Consider the following 23,444-nt stretch of genomic DNA (forward strand, 5'->3'; position numbering starts at 1 on the left):
GTCTGAAGGCGATAAATTTTGGGTCCCTTTCACTATAAATCAAAATCTGATTGGTTAATTCATCCGTCACTTCCTACATAAACGTACACTGTCATGGCCTTCTCTCCCGGCAATTAAGTCCTAACCAATGAGTGAGCAGCTCTAAACTCTTCTCAGCCTAGAGACAACAAACAACAAGAGTGCTCTGAGAGCACAATATCCCCCGCTGGCAACTCGGCCATAACTCTGGTAAAATTGAACGAAATTGCAATATGCCCATTACCGACATACAACAAAGAATCCTGTCAAGTTTGGTGAAATTCCTCCAAAAATTGTGAGAGGAGTTGATTTCGGAAGGTGAGTGCCCTTCCTAGGACGGACGGACAGACATCACCACGACATAATCCCCCTTCAGGCCTTTCAGCCAGCGGGGGATAAAAGTTGTGAGGGAAGTTGATTTCAGAAAGCAAGCACACCTTGATGAAATTGCCAAAGTGCAAGTTTGTTAATAATCGAGGGCATAACTCTGGGAAAATTTGCCCAAATTAAACGAAATTTCAATCTGCGTATAACGGTCATATAACAAAGCCTTTTGCCAAGTTTGGTGAAATTCCTCCACAAATTGTGAGAGGAGGTGATTTCAGAAGAACCTACACCCTCATGAAATTGTCAAGTTATTTAATCAAGGCTCAAAACTCTGGTAAAATGTTCACAAACAAAATTAAATCCCAATATGCGCATTACCGTCATATAACAAGGCCTTTTGCCACGCTTCGAGAAATTCCTCTAAAAATTGTAAGAGGAGTTGATGTCAGAAGCCGAGCACACCTTCATGAAATTGTCAAAGTACAAGCTTGTTAATCAAGGGCTGTAACTCTGGTAAAATGCGACCGAACTGAACAAAATAATGTGTATTACCGACATATAACAAAGCCTTTTGCCAAATTTCATGAAATTCCTCCAAAAATTGTGAGGGGTTGGTTTCAGAAGGAAAAAACAAAGTATAATTTTGTTAATCAAGAGCTGGAACTCTGGTAAAACGTGACCGAATTTAACGAAATTAGAATATGCGTATTACCGACATATATAACAAGGAATCCTGCCAAGTTTGGTGAAATTCTTCCAAAAATTGTGAGAGGAGTTGATTTCAGAAGGTGAGTACCCTTCCCGGGATGGACATCGCCACGACATAATCCCCCTTCGGGCCTTTCAGCCAGCGGGGGATTAAAAAAAAAAAAATCTCACTTGATTTTAATGTTTTCAGGACAGTAACCCTTTCATTTCTGAATCAAATTAGAATTAGAAGAGAACAATTATAATGAAATTATGAAAGAAAGAATGAAAGGAATTAAAGATAACATTTGAAATGCTGATCTGTTTGAGCCTTCTCTGAGGGCCTAGAAGGCCCTGACGGTTCCCCTCTGGGTCCATCGGAGCTGCTGTTATAGAAAACTAATCAACACCTGACTGAATCAGAAGTGCAACATAAGCAGCACTGAGGTTTAAACAGCTGAGTATTTTTCCTGAAACAAGAAAAGCAGAGAAAATAAGCGTGGCTGCGGTTTAGTTACAGTAAGTGGATAATGTGAACTCTCTCATCATCCATCCGAGGGAGGAAATATAAGCAATTTAGCAAACCGCCTTTTAATAAACATCTCCAGAAATGCCGTCTTTGAGTGCTGTGTTCACAACGCTGCTTGGTTTACTGTCAGGAGTCGACAGCAGGCATGCCATAACAGAACCATAAACAAAGTTTGCAGAGCTGGGAGTATTACAAATGGTCCAAGCTATTAACATCTAGCTAATCAGTAACTGTACTGACCACATTCCAAACTGATAAGCAGCACACAACAGTTGTTAAAAACACCAACTATCCCTACTCGTGATACATTATTCTGAAGATAAATATGGATTTTATAAGGATACGAAAAACATTTTGCAATCTTATAATAAAGACCAAGATGAAGCCACTGTTCAAAATAAGAGCAAGCAAGACAGTGTTGTTGGATGAGTGGAGAGAAAAAAAAAAGAAAAGGCTCCAAGGACAGATGCAATAATTCAGACTGATAGTGAAGAAGTACAGGAAAGACCTACCGTCTCCTTCATCTGAATCTGGTTGATTTTAATCCGGAACAGCTTATGTTTAAACTCATTATTGAAGTTGAAGCGGTCTCCGTCCTCCACGTCTTTCCCTCTGGGATTTTTATTAAGTACACGAGCTTTCCCACATGCCAGCGACTGCAGTGTACGTCTCAGCTCGCTCTCCTCTGGAGGAACAATGAAACAATTCATCAATCTTTTAAACAGAAACTGTCGCAGGACAAATACAACATACGTACAGGGCGTCCCAAAAGTCTGGATCCATAGACAGTTTTCCTGACAGGAAATCTAATATATTTCTTTTTATTTCAGATCTCATATAGCTTTGAAGCTATGCTAAGCTACAGAGGATCGACTTGAACTCATTGTCATGGATGCAAGACAGGATTCTTCACATACCGAAATCGGCCCAGAACAATAGTTACGGTAAAGTAGGAACTCATCTCTGCATGTTACAACAACAGTTCAAGGTGACTGTCGCAGCGCTCCCAAGCGAAGCTCCATATTTAAGAGAATATGGTAATGCATCAATCTGATTTTTGATGGCTTTTGTATCTGTATGACGAATGACGTACGGTATATGTACCGCCACAGGGAACCCGATTGAAAATGCAAGGCAACGTATCTCAAACACTTGACCACCGGACAACAAAATCTGTATCGTTATTTACACTACCGTTCAAAAGTTTGGGGTCATTTTGAAATGTCCTTATTTTTGAAAGAAAAGCACTGTTCTTTTCAATGAAGATCACTTTAAACTAATCAGAAATCCACTCTATACATTGCTAATGTGGTAAATGACTATTCTAGCTGCAAATGTGTGGTTTTTGGTGCAATATCTCCATAGGTGTATAGAGGCCCATTTCCAGCAACTCTCACTCCAGTGTTCTAATGGTACAGTGTGTTTGCTCATTGCCTCAGAAGGCTAATGGATGATTAGAAAACCCTTGTACAATCATGTTAGCACAGCTGAAAACAGTTGAGCTCTTTAGAGAAGCTATAAAACTGACCTTCCTTTGAGCAGATTGAGTTTCTGGAGCATCACATTTGTGGGGTCGATTAAATGCTCAAAATGGCCAGAAAAATGTCTTGACTAGATTTTCTATTCGTTTTACAACTTATGGTGGGAAATAAAAGTGTGACTTTTCATGGAAAACACAAAATTGCCTGGGTGACCCCAAACTTTTGAACGGTAGTGTACACAAGATAGATAGGTTTTTATCCAGTGCTTTATGTTTAATTTGCTTTCGAAAAAATAACATAGGATTATTCACTAACACATTTGACAGAAAAGATGGATAAACAAATTGCTTTTTTTCTCCCCCATAGTGGGCAATGTATCTTTGCATCGTATGCTTATTTAAGTGAACAATTTCTTACTCTGCACACTGGGGTAAACATAATTACTGTATAGTTCAATAGCAGCTACGAGCATCTTTCCTTAGTTTGAGATAATCTAAAACTACCGCGGATCAACATCGATTAGTCCTTATGCCCGATAATACCATGGGTTAATGGTTAGAGAAGCAGCTTTAGGACCAAAAGGTCACTGGTTCGATTCTCTGGACCAGCAGGAATGGCTGAAGTGCCCTTGAGCAAGGTACCTAACCCCAGCTGCTCCCCAGGATGCTCTGGGTATGTTGGATGTTACTCTGGATAAGAGCGTCTGCTAAATGCCATTAATGTAATGCACTCATCTCATTATCTCTAGCCGCTTTATCCTGTTCTACAGGGTCGCAGGCAAGCTGGAGCCTATCCCAGCTGACTACGGGCGAAAGGCGGGGTACACCCTGGACAAGTCGCCAGGTCATCACAGGGCTGACACATAGACACAGACAACCATTCACACTCACATTCACACCTACGCTCAATTTAGAGCCACCAGTTAGCCTAACCTGCATGTCTTTGGACTGTGGGGGAAACCGGAGCACCCGGAGGAAACCCACGCGGACACGGGGAGAACATGCAAACTCCGCACAGAAAGGCACTCGCCAGCCACGGGGCTCGAACCCAGGACCTTCTTGCTGTGAGGCGACAGCGCTATCCACTACACCACCGTGCCGCCCCTAATGTAATGTAATGTAATAATATTCGATAGTAACTATATAGTACTGACCAGGCTTGTAGTACTCGAGTCCAACTCGTGCCCTGATTTTAAGGATCCGTGACTCGAATTGGACTCGGACTCGTGCATTAACTGCAATCGGAGTCGTAAATTGGAGACGAGGACTCAGATTTTCTTTATTTTTTGTAACATGCCATAATAATTTGGCATAAGATATTTATATCGACATTAAATTTGTACTAATTTTGTGCAAGCGTGTCACACCTATGTGCCTCGGCACATGCATCAGATAGACTCTCGGGCGCGCTCCGGACAGCGCGTGCGCACCAAGTGGACTCTCGTGCATGCACCGTAAATGACTCACACCTGCACAGGATTAAGGCGCAATCAGTGCGCCGATATAAAGACTGTGAAAACATGTTTACTTTGCAAAGTACTGAGTTGCGTTGCTGACACATTACCGAGCCTTATTTCCTTGTTTGGTTTCCTGATTTCCTGTTTCTCGTCTTGGATTCTGCCGAGTCTATGAGAGCCTGTTTGTGCCTCGCTCGACCTGTTGCCTGTTTCACTGTTTTACGATTTTGCCTGCCGTTCTGGATTGTTTACCCTCTTCACTCGTATTAATAAACGCACCTTCTGCACTTACACCCGTCTCCCAACCATCTCTGACAGAATACTTCACACTCGCTGATAAAGAGAAGCACATTCACCTGTTCATACATCATGTTCAGGAACAAACTAATGTTAACGGCGCTAAAACAGCCACCGACAAACGGTGCGGATGGAGTCTTGAACTCGGATCAATAGTGGACTCGACTCGAAATTTTTTTTAATGACTTGGACTTGAACACTGGGGACTTGAGAATGGACTCGGGGTTTAGTGACTCGACCACAACACTGATACTGATGTAAAATGAAAACGCTGAGTCACTGCTGTCCACCAGTCACCCAGCAGAGTCACACCATAATAACCGTCGTGGTGTTGTTGCTGGTGCATGGCACGCGGTGACAAAGAAAAGAATAAATACATATTCGTAACTGCGATGTGTATCTCATTATTGGTCTCACAGTCACAAGACAATGCAGCAATTTATTGACCTAAAACACACCATGTACACTACACAATTCGATAGTTCATATGCTGTAATATTATTCTATTCAGGTTGATTTTCTGCCCTTGCAAATATTTTGCTCATCAGGAGCTCTGCTTTTAGGCAGTGCATAAATATGTATATGTTATTTACCAGCTGGGAGGTCCGTATCGTGAAATACTGTGACCGAGGTCTTGAAAGTACTGAGCGAGGCCCTCTGGGTCGAGGTCAGTATTCAAGGCTGAGGTCACGGTATTTCACCATACGGACCGACCTTAAGCTGGTAAATAATATATTTATTTTTTTCTTTACCAAATTCTAACAGAAAACGAGAGCGCCCGGAAGGGAAAACCGAACCGAGCCACCATTTTGAATCCTCATTCACGGCTGTAATGCAAATTGCTTCCTCCTCGGTATACAAGTGCACTTCCATGGCAGGAAAAAAACTACATTTTGCCGCCTATCTAGTCCCCTATTTATACAAAACTGAGTCATTCAGGATTCAGCCATGTTTTTGCTCAGCGTTAGCAACAGTTACAGGTTTTTAGCTTTCTCCTGAAATGTTTTCTTTTATTTCTTCTTCCTCAGGGTAGTAAAACTCGCTTTCGCTGTGAACACTGTCGTTATCACTATCCATGCTGTAAAATTAATGCTATTCTCCTGAGAAATGCTGGCAAACATTTATGATTTTTGATAATCTTATAAATAAATCTTATAAAAAAAGATAAATGTTGACAAAAAAAAAATGCTACGTTTGCTGTTGTTGTGAACAAGCGAGTCGCCAGAGGTCCGTAACCGGGGTCCGTACCGTAGGATAGGGACCCGCTCGCCAGCCAATCAGAGCACAGGATTTGGACTGCGAAAAAAATAAATCTATATTATTCAACATCTACACAAGTGTCGCGAAGCCCAAAGCTGTCAATTTGAGCATTTGTTGTAATATTTAAATAAATAATTACCTATGGATCCAGACTTTTTGGACACCTTGTACAGTCCAAAGACATGCGGTTAGGTTAATATGGGACGGCCGTTGAGCGAGGCGCCTAACTCCCAACTGCTCCCTGGGCGCTGTTAGTGTGGCTGCCCGCTGCTCTGGGTATGTGTGTGCGCTCATTGCTCACGTGCGTATTCACTGCTTCAGATGGGTTAAATGCAGAAAGGAATTTCACAAGTGTGTGATGAATAAAGGTGTTCTTTCTTTCTTTCTTTCTTTCTTTCTTTCTTTCTTTCTTTCTTTCTTTCTTTCAATGGTTACATGCTTACCTGAATCCATATACAGTGGGGCAAAAAAGTATTTAGTCAGTCACCAATTGTGCAAGTTCTCCCACTTAAAAAGAGGCCTGTAATTTTCATCATAGGTACACTTCAACTATGGGGGAAAGAATCCAGGAAATCACATTGTAGGATTTTTAAATAATTTATTTGCAAATTATGGTGGAAAATAAGTATTTGGTCAATAACAAAAGTTCATCTCAATACTTTGTTATATACCCTTTGTTGGCAATGACAGAGGTCAAACGTTTTCTGTAAGTCTTCACAAGGTTTTCACACACTGTTGCTGGTATTTTGGCCCATTCCTCCATGCAGATCTCCTCTAGAGCAGTGATGTTTTGGGGCTGTCGCTGGGCAACACGGACTTTCAACTCCCTCCAAAGATTTTCTATGGGGTTGAGATCTGGAGACTGGCTAGGCCACTCCAGGACCTTGAAATGCTTCTTACGAAGCCACTCCTTCGTTGCCCGGGCGGTGTGTTTGGGATCATTGTCATGCTGAAAGACCCAGCCACGTTTCATCTTCAATGCCCTTGCTGATGGAAGGAGGTTTTCACTCAAAATCTCACGATACATGGCCCCATTCATTCTTTCCTTTACACGGCTCAGTCGTCCTGGTCCCTTTGCAGAAAAACAGCCCCAAAGCATGATGTTTCCACCCCCATGCTTCACAGTAGGTATGGTGTTCTTTGGATGCAACTCAGCATTCTTTCTCCTCCAAACACGACAAGTTGAGTTTTTACCAAAAAGTTCTATTTTGGTTTCATCTGACCATATGACATTCTCCCAGTCCTCTTCTGGATCATCCAAATGCTCTCTAGCAAACTTCAGACGGGCCTGGACATGTACTGGCTTAAGCAGGGGGACACGTCTGGCACTGCAGGATTTGAGTCCCTGGCGGCGTAGTGTGTTACTGATGGTAGCCTTTGTTACTTTGGTCCCAGCTCTCTGCAGGTCATTCACTAGGTCCCCCCGTGTGGTTCTGGGATTTTTACTCACCGTTCTTGTGATCATTTTGACCCCACGGGGTGAGATCTTGCGTGGAGCCCCAGATCGAGGGAGATTATCAGTGGTCTTGTATGTCTTCCATTTTCTAATAATTGCTCCCACAGTTGATTTCTTCACACCAAGCTGCTTACCTATTGCAGATTCAGTCTTCCCAGCCTGGTGCAGGTCTACAATTTTGTTTCTGGTGTCCTTTGACAGCTCTTTGGTCTTGGCCATAGTGGAGTTTGGAGTGTGACTGTTTGAGGTTGTGGACAGGTGTCTTTTATACTGATAACGAGTTCAAACAGGTGCCATTAATACAGGTAACAAGTGGAGGACAGAGGAGCCTCTTAAAGAAGTTGTTACAGGTCTGTGAGAGCCAGAAATCTTGCTTGTTTGTAGGTGACCAAATACTTATTTTACCGAGGAATTTACCAATTAATTCTTTAAAAATCCTACAATGTGATTTCCTGGATTCTTTCCCCCCATTCTGTCTCTCATAGTTAAAGTGTACCTATGATGAAAATTACAGGCCTCTCTCATCTTTTTAAGTGGGAGAACTTGCACAATTGGTGGCTGACTAAATACTTATTTGCCCCACTGTATACGGACTCAAGTAAGCATGTAACCATTTTATCAATTGAATATTAATTTCAATATTTCTATGCAGTTACATTACATCCAAAGAAACGCCTCTTTCCTCTCTGATTGTGTCACAACCAAATGCAACCATTTCACTGGATATGGACTTGCTCATGCTGTGTGTCATTTTCTTTCTACATGATGCATAATGAAATCGCAAGCCTTACATCATTCTACAGTACATCACCCATTACTCATTTCCTGAAGCTGCAAAACACAAGTCCACGAAGCTTTACTGCGGGTATGATGTTCTTGTTGGAGAACGGGGTATTTGACTTTTGTTAGACATGAAGTAAAAGGTCACCAGTTCTGCTCGATCGACACACAGGATACTATCGTATTGTTTTATTAATACTGAAATCTTCAACAAAAAACATGGTAAGATTAAGGTTTGTCCTTTCACAGTTAGCCATATCAGCATTTCTTAAAAATGAAAAAGAAATGCGAAACATATAGAGTGACCTTGTGACTGGTGGCACAATCAAATGCTGAGGATTTTTAAAGCAGAACAAAATATGTCAAGAAGAGAAAAGATCCCCATTTTGCTAAAAACATTACTCAGATTGTCCCTTTATTATACTGAATTACAGGACACGCCCCATTACCCTGGCTTACGTTCATTTCCACTGACAGCATCACATCTCCAGCTGAACTGTAATTTGAGCTTTATAGTCTTAGGACCATGAAGACTCTTCGGAGTCTTTTTATACACTGCAAATACAGTACAAGTGCACAAGACTGTCTCGAGAAACGCATACATTTTAATTAAATACAAATTCGTGATGAATGCAAATGGTCTTAAATTGCAGATTTTTACATCGGCTGTTTTGTTATTGATATACAGACCATGTATTAGTAGCTATTCTATCCACAGTCACTGGATATGAGCAATCGCGCGCTCTGATTGGCTACTCTACTACTAGGCTAATCGTGAGTAGAGGAAAAACAAAATGGCGGCGTGTGTTGCTGAACCAACCGAGGACGAAATAAAAACTACTCAAAAACAAAACCCCAAAAAATACAAAAGCAACAAAATATGGAATGAAAGTATTTGATGGCAAGAATGTACCTTTTTTTATTTTTCAAGAATTATTATTATTATCGCATTTTTTTCACAAACTGCTTCCGTCATTTCGCCGGTTTGTTTACGTTCTAAGCGGAAATTATTTTGTCGGACGTTTTGTATAAAGTTTTTATTAGTGCGGTCAAAAATGTCGCGTTATTAACGCGTTAACTTGACTCAATTTTAACGGCGATAATTTTTTTATCGCGAGATTAACGCTCTGACATGATGCCACGCCCCGCACAGCCAGAGTCCTCTGCCCTCCCCCGAAGAGCCACGGTGCTCGGCTTAGGTTTCGTTTTCCCATCGGCGGCTCCAGCCCCACTTTGCAGTGGCTGTGACAAGACGCGTTATGCTCTGCAATAAAAATAAAAAAAAACATTGGTACAACCAGTGTTCGAACTATGCCGATATTTTCGGGGGGGTCCCTTTATTCCCTTGGGGGGGTGCTTGTGCTTGTCTCAGAGTGCGGCTCTCCATCGCGCGCTCACTTCGGATATGCAAATGCTTCCCGTTACACACGATTGCTATGTCAATAAACATCATTTTGACAATATTTTAGAGACCCCCCAACATTTCCCAAATCATGTTTTCAAGGGATCTCATGTCTGTTTCAGGGGATCTCGGATCCCCCGAGTACCCCCGTAGTTCGAACGGTGAGCAAGCCCATTCACTTTTTTATGCTGATAAGAGAATTACAATGGTTTTTCATGTGACAAAAATGTGCGATTAAATTGCGATTAATCGCGAGTTAACTATGACAGTCGCGACATTAATCGCGATTAAAAATTTTAATCGCTTGACAGCACTAGTTTTTATTTATCGATTTTGCAAAAAAAAAAAAAAATGCTGTTTCTCTCAAAATCCAGTGAATGAGGATAGAATAAAACACAATCTCGTTGTACGTAGCTTATAGCCGACTCGGTGCTACGCGCCTCGTCGGCTATCAGCTCACGTACGACTCAATTTCGTGGCATAATTGTTAATTACTACGGCAATATAACCAGGAGAGAAAATATCTTAAACCGACCTGAATGTTACGTTAAACTGTTAAAAATTAATCTTTGTAGAATAATAAATGTTAATTTTTATGCTTAAGAAATAGCTGCCATCCCAATATCAGACAATAATCAAGCGATGACTTTTCTTTACCTATTCCTGTAGCCGTTTGGATCTCCTCTAGCGTAAACTCCTCCCCTTCATTAAACATGAGCAGAACAAGTGTCTGGAATAACGAGACCTGCAGCTCCTTTTTACCCTACGGAGAAAGAAAGCCAGATCAGCGTGGTAAACACACCCACATCCCAAACTGAGCGCTAAAACACCAAACTCTATGGTTAAGTTAGAGACTGACCTCCTTAAACTCAGCTTTAAGCACCGCGTGGCCCAGTGTGGGCTGCCACTGAAGCTTTCGCCCACTGTGCTTCCCGAGATAGAACGTTTTGAACACCTCCTGAAGCTTTACCATCTAAAGGGGCACAGACACAAACAGTTCTCTAGCATCGCTCGTTTACTGAGAACAAATGTACACGGCAGAAAATTTGAGCGTGCGTTTCTGTTGCGAGCACAAAGGTCGACTGTGTGGAAGAGTAGGGTTAATAAAGATTCTTTTTTGGTGCACAGGATGTACAAACCTCGGAGGGCAGATGGACATCCATGGGCGTGTAGGTGGGCCAGTAGCCCATGGTGAGGATGTTGACTGTTAGATCGATGTTGCTGGGTTCACTCTGATTCTGCATGTACTGAAGGTTGCAAGACACGGAAACTATAAGCTCAAATCACCACAAGCTAGTGTTCATCTCAACAAAAAGTACAAGTTCGATCGTGCCACAGATGTTGTGACCACATGTGACAGTCCTGATTCGGATAATAGCACTAGAAGGAACAAGAGACCCATTTTATTTATGAACTCATATAGGGGTTGGAAAGCAGAGAGAAAACAGAAGTGTGTTTGGGGAAACTCAGAAATGTGACCTTTGTGTGTTTCCATAGTTGTCTAGCTCGTAAACACTGAAGAGGGCAAAAAACCCCAAATACTGCAAAACCACCATGTCTAATCATGATTTTCCCAAAACGAAAAACAACATGATGGCTACAGCGAGGATTAAGATAAGCGTGTACCTGTTTGAACTGGATCATAATGTCTTTGGAGAGTTCCATGTCTTTGAACATGCCCTCAAGTTTGCTGGTGAACGCTGCACCACACTCTGCAAGAGACCATAAAATCAGATCACACCACATCCGACGACCATTATCTCAGTTACAGGCCGTGCCCTATTACTCTGCCTCACGTTAGTGTTTTTGTAAAACATCTCAACTTGAACTGTAATTTCAGCATGCAGTTCTTATAAGCTTGGGTCTTTTTTTTTTTTATATACTAAAAATACAAAACGCACAAGATTTTTACAAAGAAATTTCTATAAAATAAAGAAATGACTAAAATGGCCTGCAAACATCTCTAAACCTTTAGACCCATTAAAAATTCCCGGAGCCATAAATACATGTGATTATAGCAGGTGAACGATCCGATATCATTCTGCCATCCCAGATAGCAGAGTTCCACATGACACTCTGATAATTTACATCTTGAACATTCCAGCAAAGTGGCATGAATCTCTAAGATGATCTGTAAACCGAGCTCATCACAGGCGATTGGTTAAAGACTACAGAAAGCCCAGCCCATTAAAATGTGACAACGAAATGTTTAGTAAAGATTCCACAACCAAAAATATAAATAAAAACAGAATGAGATGATTTGCAAACCAGGGAAACCCTATATTTTATTAGTAATAGCACAAAGAAAACGTTGGGACAGGGGCATGTTTACCACGGTGTTGCGTCGCCTCTACTTTTAACATCATTCTGTAAACGTTTAGGAACTGAGGAAACCAACTGCTACAGCTTTGAGAGTGAAATGTTATCCTGTTCTTGCTTGACACATGATTTCAGCTGCTCAACAGTTTGGAGTCTCCTTTGGCATCTTTCTTTTTTTTTGTTTCATAATGCACCAAAATGTTTTCAATAGGAAACAGGTCTGGACTGCAGGCAGGCCAGTTTAGCGCCTGGACTCTTTTACTACAGAGCCATGCAGCTTTAATATAGTAATATGTGCAGAAAGCGGTTTGACACTGTCTTGATGAAAAGAAGGAAGACCTTCCCTGAAAAAGATATTGACAGGATTGCAGCATGTTGCCCCAAAACTTGTATACATCATTCAGCATTAATGATACCTTCCCAGATGTACAAGCTGCCCATGTCATGTGCACTAATGCACCCTCATACCATCACAGATGCTGGGTTTTGAACTGTGCACTGATAACAAACCGGATCCTCTTTAACCCGAAGATCACGGGCATCCAATATTATTTCTCAGCCTTGTCCCTTGTGTACAGAGATTTCTCCAGATTCTCTGAATCTTTTAATTATGTTATATACCACAGAGGATGTGATCCCAAATTCTTGGCAATTTCACTTTAAGGAACATTATTGTGAAATTACTGCATTATTTTCCCCCCACACAGTCTTTCAGAGTAATGAACCCCTTCCCGTCTTTACTTCTGAGAGACTCAGCCTCTCTGAGATGCGGGTCTCTTAGGTGGGTAAATTTTACACGGGGTGGGGGGGAACAAACCCATCTTGACATTTATTGGACAGCGTGCTCTTCGTTTGTCATGCCTGGATGGACAGCTTCTCCTTATGGTGACTGGCCCTTATCCTCAAAAGGGTAGAACCTCATAACCAACTGCCAGTCAGTAAATCAGGAAAGAATGTGAGTAATATCTCAAGCTTTATCATATTGGTGCCAGCTGGCATCATTTGGAACCTGCAGTACTGGTGTATTTTGTACATATTGTAAATCGGCTCTAAGCGTAAAATTCTGTTTGATTATTTGCATTACTTTTTCAAAGTTGTTGTTTATAAAAGTCTAGCTAGCTGTCACTTCCATTTTCAGCGAGCAGCTTCACTGCCGTTTCGTTTTAAACATTTGCCTAAAACGAACCACATCACAGCCTACAAAAACTCGCCATCCAACCTGCAGAAGCATATTGAGGGATGTAAACATTTTATTCCAAGAGAAAGCTTGTAATGAAGTTGTCTGTGCTTTTAGAGCTAGCGATAACATTGCAATAGCTATGCAGTCTGGTTAGTCAAATGACTTTCCATGGATTTGCCCGCCAAGTTGTCCACGGCTAACGTTTACACATAGCTAGTTAATTCGGACACTGTTAGTTAGCATGTAAAAACAGAGTTACGCTAACATGAATAACGTTAACTTATCTGAAGTCCTTTCAGAAATGTGTTTTAGCATAATCTTGCCAAATAAACAGAATCTAGAAATGTTCCTTTTCTAGTAGCGTTAGCTACCCACTATGATTTTGAGTTTGAAAAGAGTTAGCTAGCATGTCAGGTGGAGCTTCACTGACTAGCTAGCTTAACGTTAAACCACCATGATTCCACAGGCAGATTCATATGTGCACGAATACATACACTTACATGCGCGCACACACACGTGAGACCTGTGAGATGGACAGTATCGTACTAGTCACCCGCAACAAATTGCTGGAATTTTTTGTTTTGATGTCAGATGATGGTCTTGCTTAAAGCAGTGTTGCTACTGGGCAGTTATTAAGCTCGAGATGTGAACCTGGATTTAATCAGGTTGGATTGTCATTATGTTCTGAGCAAGCTGCATTTACAGCTATTCCACTGTCTTCCTGATTAACATGCACATGCATGTGTGCACACGCTGCCAGAGCTGGGTCAGAACACTACCATGCTGCTTTGTGGGGGGTGTGGAGGAGTGTTACAATAAATAAATAAATAAATAAATAAATAAATAAAGAAAGAAAGGTAAGTAAGTAAGAAAGAAAGGTAAGTAAGGAAAGAAAGAAAGGAAAGAAAGGAAAGAAAGAAAGAAAGAAAGGTAAGTAAGAAAGAAAGGTAAGTAAGTAAGAAAAAAGAAAGAAAGAAAGGTAAGTAAGAAAAAAGAAAGAAAGGTAAGTAAGAAAGAAAGGTAAGTAAGTAAGTAAGTAAGTAAGTAAGTAAGAAAGAAAGAAAGAAAGAAAGAAAGAAAGAAAGGTAGGTAAGTAAGAAAGAAAGAAAGAAAGAAAGGTAGGTAAGTAAGTAAGTAAGTAAGTAAGAAAGAAAGGTAAGTAAGTAAGAAGAAAGAAAGAAAGGTAGGTAAGTAAGTAAGAAAGAAAGAAAGGTAGGTAAGTAAGTAAGTAAGTAAGTAAGAAGAAAGAAAGAAAGAAAGAAAGAAAGAAAGAAAGAAAGGTAGGTAAGTAAGAAAGAAAGAAAGGTAAGAAAGTAAGAAAGAAAGGAAAGAAAGAAAGAAAGAAAGAAAGAAAGAAAGAAAGAAAGAAAGAAAGGTAGGTAAGTAAGAAAGAAAGGTAGGTAAGTAAGTAAGAAAGAAAGGTAAGAAAGTAAGAAAGAAAGGTAAGAAAGGTAAGAAAGAAAGAAAGAAAGAAAATGACAGTGGCTCTTTTTCAGTTCAGTTGTGTTTCAGTTTGTAGCGTTCTACCAGGTGTTTATTCTACAGGTTCTACAAGTTAGTCAGTAAATCCAGTCAGTTGTTTCAGAGGCGTTAGGTTTTGTAAGCGTTGTGGCAATAATACAACAATGCATTGACAGAAAATGTACTTTTAATACTTAAGTATTTTTAAAAGGAAGTACTTCAGTACTTTAACTTAAGTAAAAATTTGACTGGACAACTTTCACTTGTATCGGAGTCACATTTGACCAGCGGGATCTGTACTTCGACTGAAGTCATGAAGTTGGGTACTCTGTCCACCTCTGGCTTTCGCCATTTTAAAAACCGCCAGACGCTAATGGTGCTCATGCACATTGTTACAGAACTACTTGATAAAGTCTGTGTGTAGAAATAAAAATAGTAAATCTTAACAAATTCAACCTAAACCCAAGTTCACGATTAATGAACTGAAAAACCGTTTGAATTGGTTTGGGTCAGGTGTTGAGTGCAGTTTATAAGACAGGCATTCAGAGCAGTTGATATCTGGGCTTTCCTGTGTTAAAAGCAATCATGGAACACAGAGCAGCCCTTCGCTGGTCAGCTTTTAGGCGTATAGTTTAGGCGTATAGTTTAGGCGTATAGTTTAGGCGTATAGTTTTGCTCAGTAAACTTGCAGCAGCTTGAAAGCATCAGGAATTGTTGCACAGAGTGAGTAAGCACTGCAGACACCCTCAGCTCTGGTGTTAAACCACAGCTGCTCAGAGACTTCCTGTTCACAGTCATCATGTGCTCTTGAGCTTTTTGTTTCTGCTGTGTTGGGAAATCGCCCAGTGGACTTTCCGTCCTTGACTACAACTCTGTCAAGAGTATTTCCTCCTCCTTTCCCTTCTCGCAAACTGGGTTTCGCCAAACGGATTGCCCAAAAGCCAAACAAAGAAACACTCTTACCATGCTTGAGTTTGGACAGCATGGATTTCTCAGCATCCACAGAGGCACTTTTGCCCACCAGCAAGCGCTTTGCGAGGTCTTTTTTGTAGAATGCTTCAAACACGTCTTTACCTGCAGAGAAAATACAACAGCGCTTTTGGAAGCAATGCTGGAAATTGTACCTTCTTGGAAACATTGATATATGCTAGGGAATAGATTTATACAGAGCAGTTCAGTTTCTAAATAAGCAGTTGCGCTATTACCGTGAATAAAGCGGAAGATGATCATGATCTTGTCGAGGATTCTCTCCAGCTCCTCTTCTGTGGCCTCTTTGTTACCAGCGCGTAGTTTGGAGTCCACATACTTGGCTGCAGGAAATCACACAAAATCTACGTGTATTTATCCAATTTGCACAATTATCCTCAGCAGGTCTATTTCACCCTCATGATTCTCATGTTGCCTGGCAGTCAGGAAGTACTGTCCTGTACATTTATTGTAGAACGGTGCTTGGAAGTCTGTGAACCCTTTCCAATTTTCTGTCCAAATATGACTCAAAACATCATCAGATTTTCACACAAGTAGATAAAGAGAACCTAATTAAACAAATGAGGAAAAAAAAATTATACTTGATCATTTATTGAGGAAAATGATCCAATATTATACATCAGGAAGTGGCAAAAGTATATGAACCTATAGGATTGGCTAATCTGTTAACCTGAAGGTGAAATTAGAGTCAAGTGTTTTCAAATCAATGGAGTGACAGTCAGGAGCGAGTGCTTGCCCTGTTTTAGCGAAGCTCCATACTTTTTTTTTTTTCTCTTCAAGGACAGAATGAAACAAATTAATACATACACATGACATACAACAGAAACACTGACGTAACATTAACAACAGTTTCAAAGGCTGGACAGTACTACTAATATGTTGACAGAGAGATGTAACAGGACACATGGAGACAAATTCGACAGAGATAAACAAGAGCTATATTGCTGTATAGGGGAGGCTGGGTGGGGTTGGTTAGGGGTAATGAATGTGCATGTGAGATGGAGGAGGGTAGGTGGGGGGGGATTTGGAGGGGTTTTGGGCCTTGAGTTATGGGTGGAGGGACAGTGTGTGTATGTTGGGGGGGGGGGGGGGGGGGGGGAGTTTGTGATAGTGAGCACATGTGTGTGAGTGTATATAAGCAGTGCTGGTCTAGTGTCGGGCCAGGGAGAAAGAAGCTGGATCATAATGAAGGGGGGGGGTATTATTTTATTTGCTAATCCTTTGTGTTAGTAAATTTTTTATAGATAGTGATTCTAAAAATAATAGTTCTTTAATAGTTAATTACAATGACTACGTGAGCACCTGTTCATGGCTATGGTGCCAGCCGCCCCTGCCCAAGCTAAGTCATGATAGGACGACAGAGGGGAGGGGGAGGTACTGCATGAGGCAGGGCTCCGGGCCCCCACACACCGACACCAGCCCCCCATAACCTCCGCACAACACGCCCTACCTATCCTATACATGACAAGAATGTGTGCCTTCTCTAAAGTGTACTGGATTAAAAGAAGAGGGCATGCAGGGTGAAAACCTGCCCAGATCTCCACCTACACGCCCCCCGCACCCTATATAATCAAAGATATAAGCCTCCTCTAAAATGTATTTGCATTAAAAGAAGCGAGGAGTGCAGCGAAGCACCTGCAGAGGTTTCCCACATGCACTCCTCCCCTGCCCTAGTCTATCATGTTGTTCTTGTTGAAGGTGGGCAAATGGTGTGTGCTTCCTAATGTGTAGAGCATTTAAAAGAGGATAAGGTGCGCTGTGCAATACCAAGAATAGGCAGGTATCAGAGTGCATGCGTGGGGTGGGCGGGGCGCTGAGAGGACCTTAAGCGAAGCTCCATACTTAAGAGAATATGGTCATGCGGCGACGTGATTTTTGATGGCTTTTGTGACCGTACGAACGACGTACACGTACCACCACAGGGAACCTGATCATAAGTGCAAGCCAACGCATCTCATAAAACACTTGACCACCGGATAACAAAATTTGTATCTTTATTTACATAAGATGCTTTTTAAAAGATAATGTGTGACTATTTACTAACACATTTTATGGAAAGTATTCACAACTTATTATAAAACTAGTTAAAACAGTTTTTAGTTCACTAGCTTGTTGGACAACTGACGGTCATGTCAAGTTTGATATTGGGTATATAGAGTACTGATGTACAGTGAAAGTCCTGGTTCACTGCTGTCCAGCAGAGTCGCACCATAATAAATGTTGTGGTGTTGTTTCTGGTGCATGTCATGCAGTCAAAGAAAGGAATAAATATAGATTCGTAACTGTGACACGCATCTCATTATTGGCATCACTGTCACAAGACAGACAATGCAGCAATTTATTGTTGTGAAACACACTACACTACACGGTTCGACGGTTCATATGCTATTTTTTTTCACGGTCCGGTTTCCATCAAATCGTGCGCTCTGACTGGCTCGCAAGCGGTCCGGAATCCTATGATCCGGACCCCGGTTACGGACCTTGGGTGACTCGCTCGTTCACAAACAACAACAACAAACATAGTAGGAATTTTTTTTGTCAACATTTATTTTTGCATTTCTCAGTAATAATCGCATTAATTTTACAGCATGGATAGCGATAACCACAGTGTTCACAGCGAAAGCGAGTTTTACTACCCTGATGAAGACGAAATAAAAGAAAACATTTCAGGAGAAAGCTAAAAACCTGTAACTGCTGCTAACGCCGAGCAAATCCAGCAGTTTATTGAGGAGCAAAGGGCAGAAAATACAACAAAAAAGACGACCTACGACCTCAATGTCTTTGGGAAGTTCTGTCGAAACCTAAATGAAGGTCGAAAGGTGGAAGACATACCTGGCAAAGAACTAAACATGTTGTTGTGCAACTTTTTCATGTCCGCAACAACAACAACAAAAAAATGGCAGTGTGTATGAGCCGTCCTCGCTTACGTCTTTCCAGAGAAGTATCCAGCGCTATCTGAATCAGGTTTGTTCTAAATATGGTTTCCCTTTCGGGCACTCTCATTTTCTGTTAGAATTTGGGAAAGAAAAAATTCATATATATTATTTACCAGCTTAAGGTCGGTCCGTATCGTGAGCAATATTTTCAAGACCTCGGTCACGGTATTTCATAATACGGACCTCCCAGCTGGTAAATAATATATGTGGACACGGGCGTTTTACTGGGAAATACACCACTCATATTTTCCAAACGAGCTACATCCGGGACATGGAGAACCAAAACCATGACAAATCTTTATGTGTCACTCGTGAGGAAATTGATGAATTGCTTTGAGAAAATTGGATACTTTGTTTGTGAATATGTTTATATAATAAAAAGAACACCGCATGTTCGCTTGAAGACAAAGTTTATCTTCTTGTGTTGAAAAACTTACATTTTTCATAAGAAATACATTGCAGATTTGAGTGGCATACTTCCTGATATCTTCACTCCAATGACATCACATTTATGCGTTATGTTTGGGGAAAGGAAAACACTGCATTCCAGCATGAGAACCTTATCCTATCTGTGAAACATGGAAGTGGTAGTATCATAATCATAATGGGCCTGCTTTGCTGCATCTTGCTGAATTCTAAAGCGGTGTTTCTCAACCACTGGGCCACGGCCCAGTGCCATCTTAGTGGGCCATTAATTTTTTTTTCAAGTTTAAAGCCAAATACTAAATAGTTCAGGATGTCGTAGGGTCCTAAATCCGGTAGCTGGTTCGCCGAACACTTTTCAAGTGGAATAAATACGTCTGTGGGTAAATTAAGAACAACAAGCCTTTATCTTTGTCACATTTCTCCTCTACATTTAACTCACGTGTGCACGCACACACAGAGCGTATGCAGAATAAATAAACACGTTTGTGGGTAAATTATATGGATCTGTGATGCCTGCTGGAAGACAAGAGCAGGGAGGATTGAGAATCGAGTGGCTGTGGTTGGTTTACACCCGATACTAAAACTTGTAGCATCCTAGCCAACATCTCAAAGACTCGTACACAAAGCCCAGAAATTCCTCCTCACCCGGGCAAAAATGATACAGGATTTATCTTACAGTGTCTTGATCCCCAGATCTTTAACCCAGCCACGTATAAAAAGTTGTTTCCCTCCACACTCTTCCAGGTTTTCATGTGTGTGTCCGTGTAGAACGATGTCTGCAGCACCAGGTAGTTTGAGATGTCAGGGAACTCAAAGGATGGATAATTTTCCAACTCATAATGAATGAATAACTTTATTTAAATACAATAAGTTGATCAGCAGAGCTGGTGGGGTCAAGCATGTACAGATACAAATAATTACAAATACAAAAGACTAAAAAAAATCTATACAATCTTAAAAAAAAAAAACCCTTAAAAATCTGTTGATTATCTGTTAATTATCCTCACATTAAGTTAATTAATAGTATGCTTAAAGGCGTCACGCAGTGGCGATAAAAGTCACATTATTCTGCACCAGAATGCTTTCGAGATTCGAAATAAATTGACCGTCGATTTTTCAAAAGCTTCCCGCGGTTGTAATCGGTCCTTATTTGGTCATGCCCATCACTTGAAATTTCCCGCGTTCGCAGCGCCCCCTCTCGGTCAATGGAACAGCTGCGTGACGTCATACCAGTAACCACTCGGTGCAGTTGCAATGGCGGACACACCAGAAAATAGGAGCGATGCTGAGGAAATTAGCTTTGATTTTACCGATACAGAAGAAGAAAATGGCCCACAAGTAGAGATTTTGACAGCTGAATGTCCTGGTGGTATCCAGCCTTACAGATTTGAACCTGAGTGCTCATCTTCAGAAGAAAATGAGGACAGTTCTGACGACGACAGAAACGAAGACGAGAATGAAGACCGGCGACTTGAAGACTTGTTTTGGTTGGTTTCTCTGACTAAATCACTACTTGTGTGTATTTTTAAAGACCATTTCCACTTGAATTAGAATGCTGTGTGATTAATCTATGATTATGTGTAATACTGATAGCTGTAGGGGGTGAAAGTATAGCTAGAAAGATTGAATTCTAGCAACTTGACAGCTTGCGATCTCGCGAAATGCAGTGGGCCTTCTGATACAGTAGACCCCTTCATATTCCAGTTTTCATCATTTTCCTTTTATTGCGGTTGATTTTAACTTGATATTCAGTATGTTATAGGCTGGGAGTATTGAGCTTTGTATTGTATTGTTTAGTAAACGTACAATCGTCAGTAATAAGTGATAATTATTAGTTAAAGGCAGCTCTGTGGCATAAATCTTTCAATTAATCTTCTGTCATCCATTTGCTAAAATTATGTGCCACATATGTTATCAAGACAACACTTCATGTGACAAAGAAAGATATGACAAATACATAAATGTATGAAAATCATTTTGTACAATTAATGATTGATACATAGAAACACTTAAAACATGTGTTTAAAAAATTTTTTTTTTTCTATCAATACCTAGCCATGACCTTGAAATCAGATCCATTGATAACAAAAGTCACAAATAGTGTTCAGTGTTCGTTGTTACAGCCAAACACAACACACCGATTAGGCATTTTGTATCACAGAATATTAATACATCATTTCATAGTGTTTTGAGTGTTCAAAACTATCCACAAACTGAATAAATCCACAAAATCCGCAATGTAAACAACTCTGGTAAACGCACGCTATAGAGAAAACGTGGCGACAGGCCAGCATCACCCAAGGGAGGTTACTGGTATGACGTCACACATAAGTTGACCTAGTTAACGGCTGGCTGCCTAAATTTGGCTGTGCGCGTCAACTTTAAATGCTTGTAGCGGGCGCATCGTGACACTGAGATCGCGGGAAACCGAGGGGCTTGAATAACCCACCAAACCCGACATTTTGACACATGATATAGCCTGATTGCTGAAATTACCGCACGACGCCTTTAACTACTGTGTTTGTATTTAGCTCTGGCCACAATAGGATCAAAATTTATTCTACTAATGCCAAATTTAGCTAGTAAATTTTTCTTTTATAGGAAAAATCCTTTGTTAGCATGTAAAGATCTAATCCCATTGAGTGAACTTCTTGGTTTTAATAACTTGCTTGTTTTGCTGAACACAAACATGGCAATAAGTTCTTATATTAATGGACCAGACTCCACTTTTGGATCATTAACCCCTTTTGACTGAGAATGCCCTGCATGCATGGGTTTATTTTGGCTTCTGGCACATCCATACAGTTTTAAATACAATACCTACAATTGAAACCAGTTTGTTTTTATTGCATTTATTTAATTCCTGGACTCCCATCTGTAACAGGGACTGATGTTGCATCCCATTAATGCACTTTATAATCAATCAATTATTAAATTCTAATAGAATAGATGAGCCAAAATAATTGGGGATCTTTTTTAATGGGCCCCGACTCGTTACAAGTATGAATAGGTGGGCCTTAAAGTGAATATCACAGGTAAATTCAGGAGCAAGATCAATGTAATTCTACTATTTTGTATTAAACTTTGGTCAAATATCTGTCACATTCTGCATTCTCTGCAATTTTTTTTACCTTGCGCAATACCAGAAAAATTCATCTGAAATCAAGCCATTTGAGGCGAATTGGTCCGCCTCTGAAAAAACTTGGCGTTTGGATTTCCCGGCAAACATTGATTTTCGTGACGTCGCGTGTGGGACGCCTCCCTCTGAATCCTACGTCAGCGCTGGTTTGTTTATGAGAAAACGACCTGGTGGTTTTCTGCAAATTTCTTCAACGTTATCGCGTAATTATTAAAATGGTGAACAGATGTATCGTAGGAGGGTGTAGCAACACCAATCTTGATGGGATTAGTACTCATCGTTTCCCAAAAGACCAGACAATGAGAGAGAAATGGGAGCATTTGGTCTACACAGGCTGTGCACTGAAACCGTGCAAAGCTCGCGCAGCCTGCTGGCGCTTCTGCAGGTGACGTCACGAATCTGGCTCCAGACTCCCTTGGGATTTTTCCAGACGCGTTTTATTTTATTTTTTTCTGCTGTAGACAGATGGCCAAATTGACAGATTGTGCAAAATTACCCTTCTGGATGAGTGTGTAAAGGGACATACTTTCATATAAAAAAAACCCCCCGAAACTGGTCCAGAATATGCACTTTAAAGCAGAAAAAGGTTGAGAACCGCTGGTCGAAAGGAAAATATGAGGATATCTGTGAACTGAACCTCGTGTAGCAAGAACAAAGTTGGACCAAAGAATGGTTAAAGAAGAATAAAATGCATGTTTTGGAATTGCCAAGTCAAAATCCTGAACTTAATCTAATAGAAACGTTGTGTGAGCAGTGCACACACCTTGCAGCTATTGCTGCACAAGGGGCTCACACCAGATACTGAAAGCAAAGGTTCACATACTTTTGCCACTCACAGATCTGCAATATTGGATGATTTTCCTCAATAAATAAATGACCAAGTCTAATATTTTTTGTCTCATTTGTTTAACTGGGTTCTCTTTATCTACTTTTAGGACTTGTGTGAAAATCTGATGATGTTTAGGTCATATTTATGCAGAAATATAGAAAATTCTAAAGGGTTCACACATTTTCAAGCACGTCCGTATGTCCCTTTGTACCAGTCTTACATTGTTGCACCAGATGAACCTGACTGGACTGGGTTATCAAATGTCCAAAGCATTCCAAAGATACAGAGCAAAACTGCTTATGACCAAACATCAATAGCTTTTAATGAGCAGAGCAGAGACTCGTGTATGAAAGAAAGTGTCATGTTTCACACGAACAGCTCTTGCAAATGTGCGACACTGAAAACCACATACACAATCAAGATGAGATCTTGAAACATTGAAAATGTATGTAAAATATTTAGAGCAGCTATTAT

General features: G+C 40.8%; 1 protein-coding gene across 2 annotated transcripts in view; it reads right to left on the reverse strand.

Moving 5' to 3' along the window:
* cul4a (cullin 4A) overlaps positions 1-23,444 on the reverse strand; it is a 114,538-nt gene that overhangs the window by 13,163 nt on the left and 77,931 nt on the right. For both annotated transcript variants that reach the window (XM_060898671.1, XM_060898672.1), the window contains 7 exons: positions 15,859-15,963; positions 15,617-15,727; positions 11,320-11,405; positions 10,833-10,940; positions 10,553-10,666; positions 10,351-10,456; positions 2,070-2,246 (listed from right to left, as the gene is read on the reverse strand). In XM_060898671.1, the coding sequence (XP_060754654.1) occupies positions 2,070-2,246; positions 10,351-10,456; positions 10,553-10,666; positions 10,833-10,940; positions 11,320-11,405; positions 15,617-15,727; positions 15,859-15,963 (807 nt within the window). The remainder of the gene's footprint in view (positions 1-2,069; positions 2,247-10,350; positions 10,457-10,552; positions 10,667-10,832; positions 10,941-11,319; positions 11,406-15,616; positions 15,728-15,858; positions 15,964-23,444) is intronic.

The sequence above is a fragment of the Neoarius graeffei genome, chromosome 18, assembly GCF_027579695.1.
Source record: "Neoarius graeffei isolate fNeoGra1 chromosome 18, fNeoGra1.pri, whole genome shotgun sequence".
Lineage (NCBI taxonomy): Eukaryota > Metazoa > Chordata > Actinopteri > Siluriformes > Ariidae > Neoarius > Neoarius graeffei.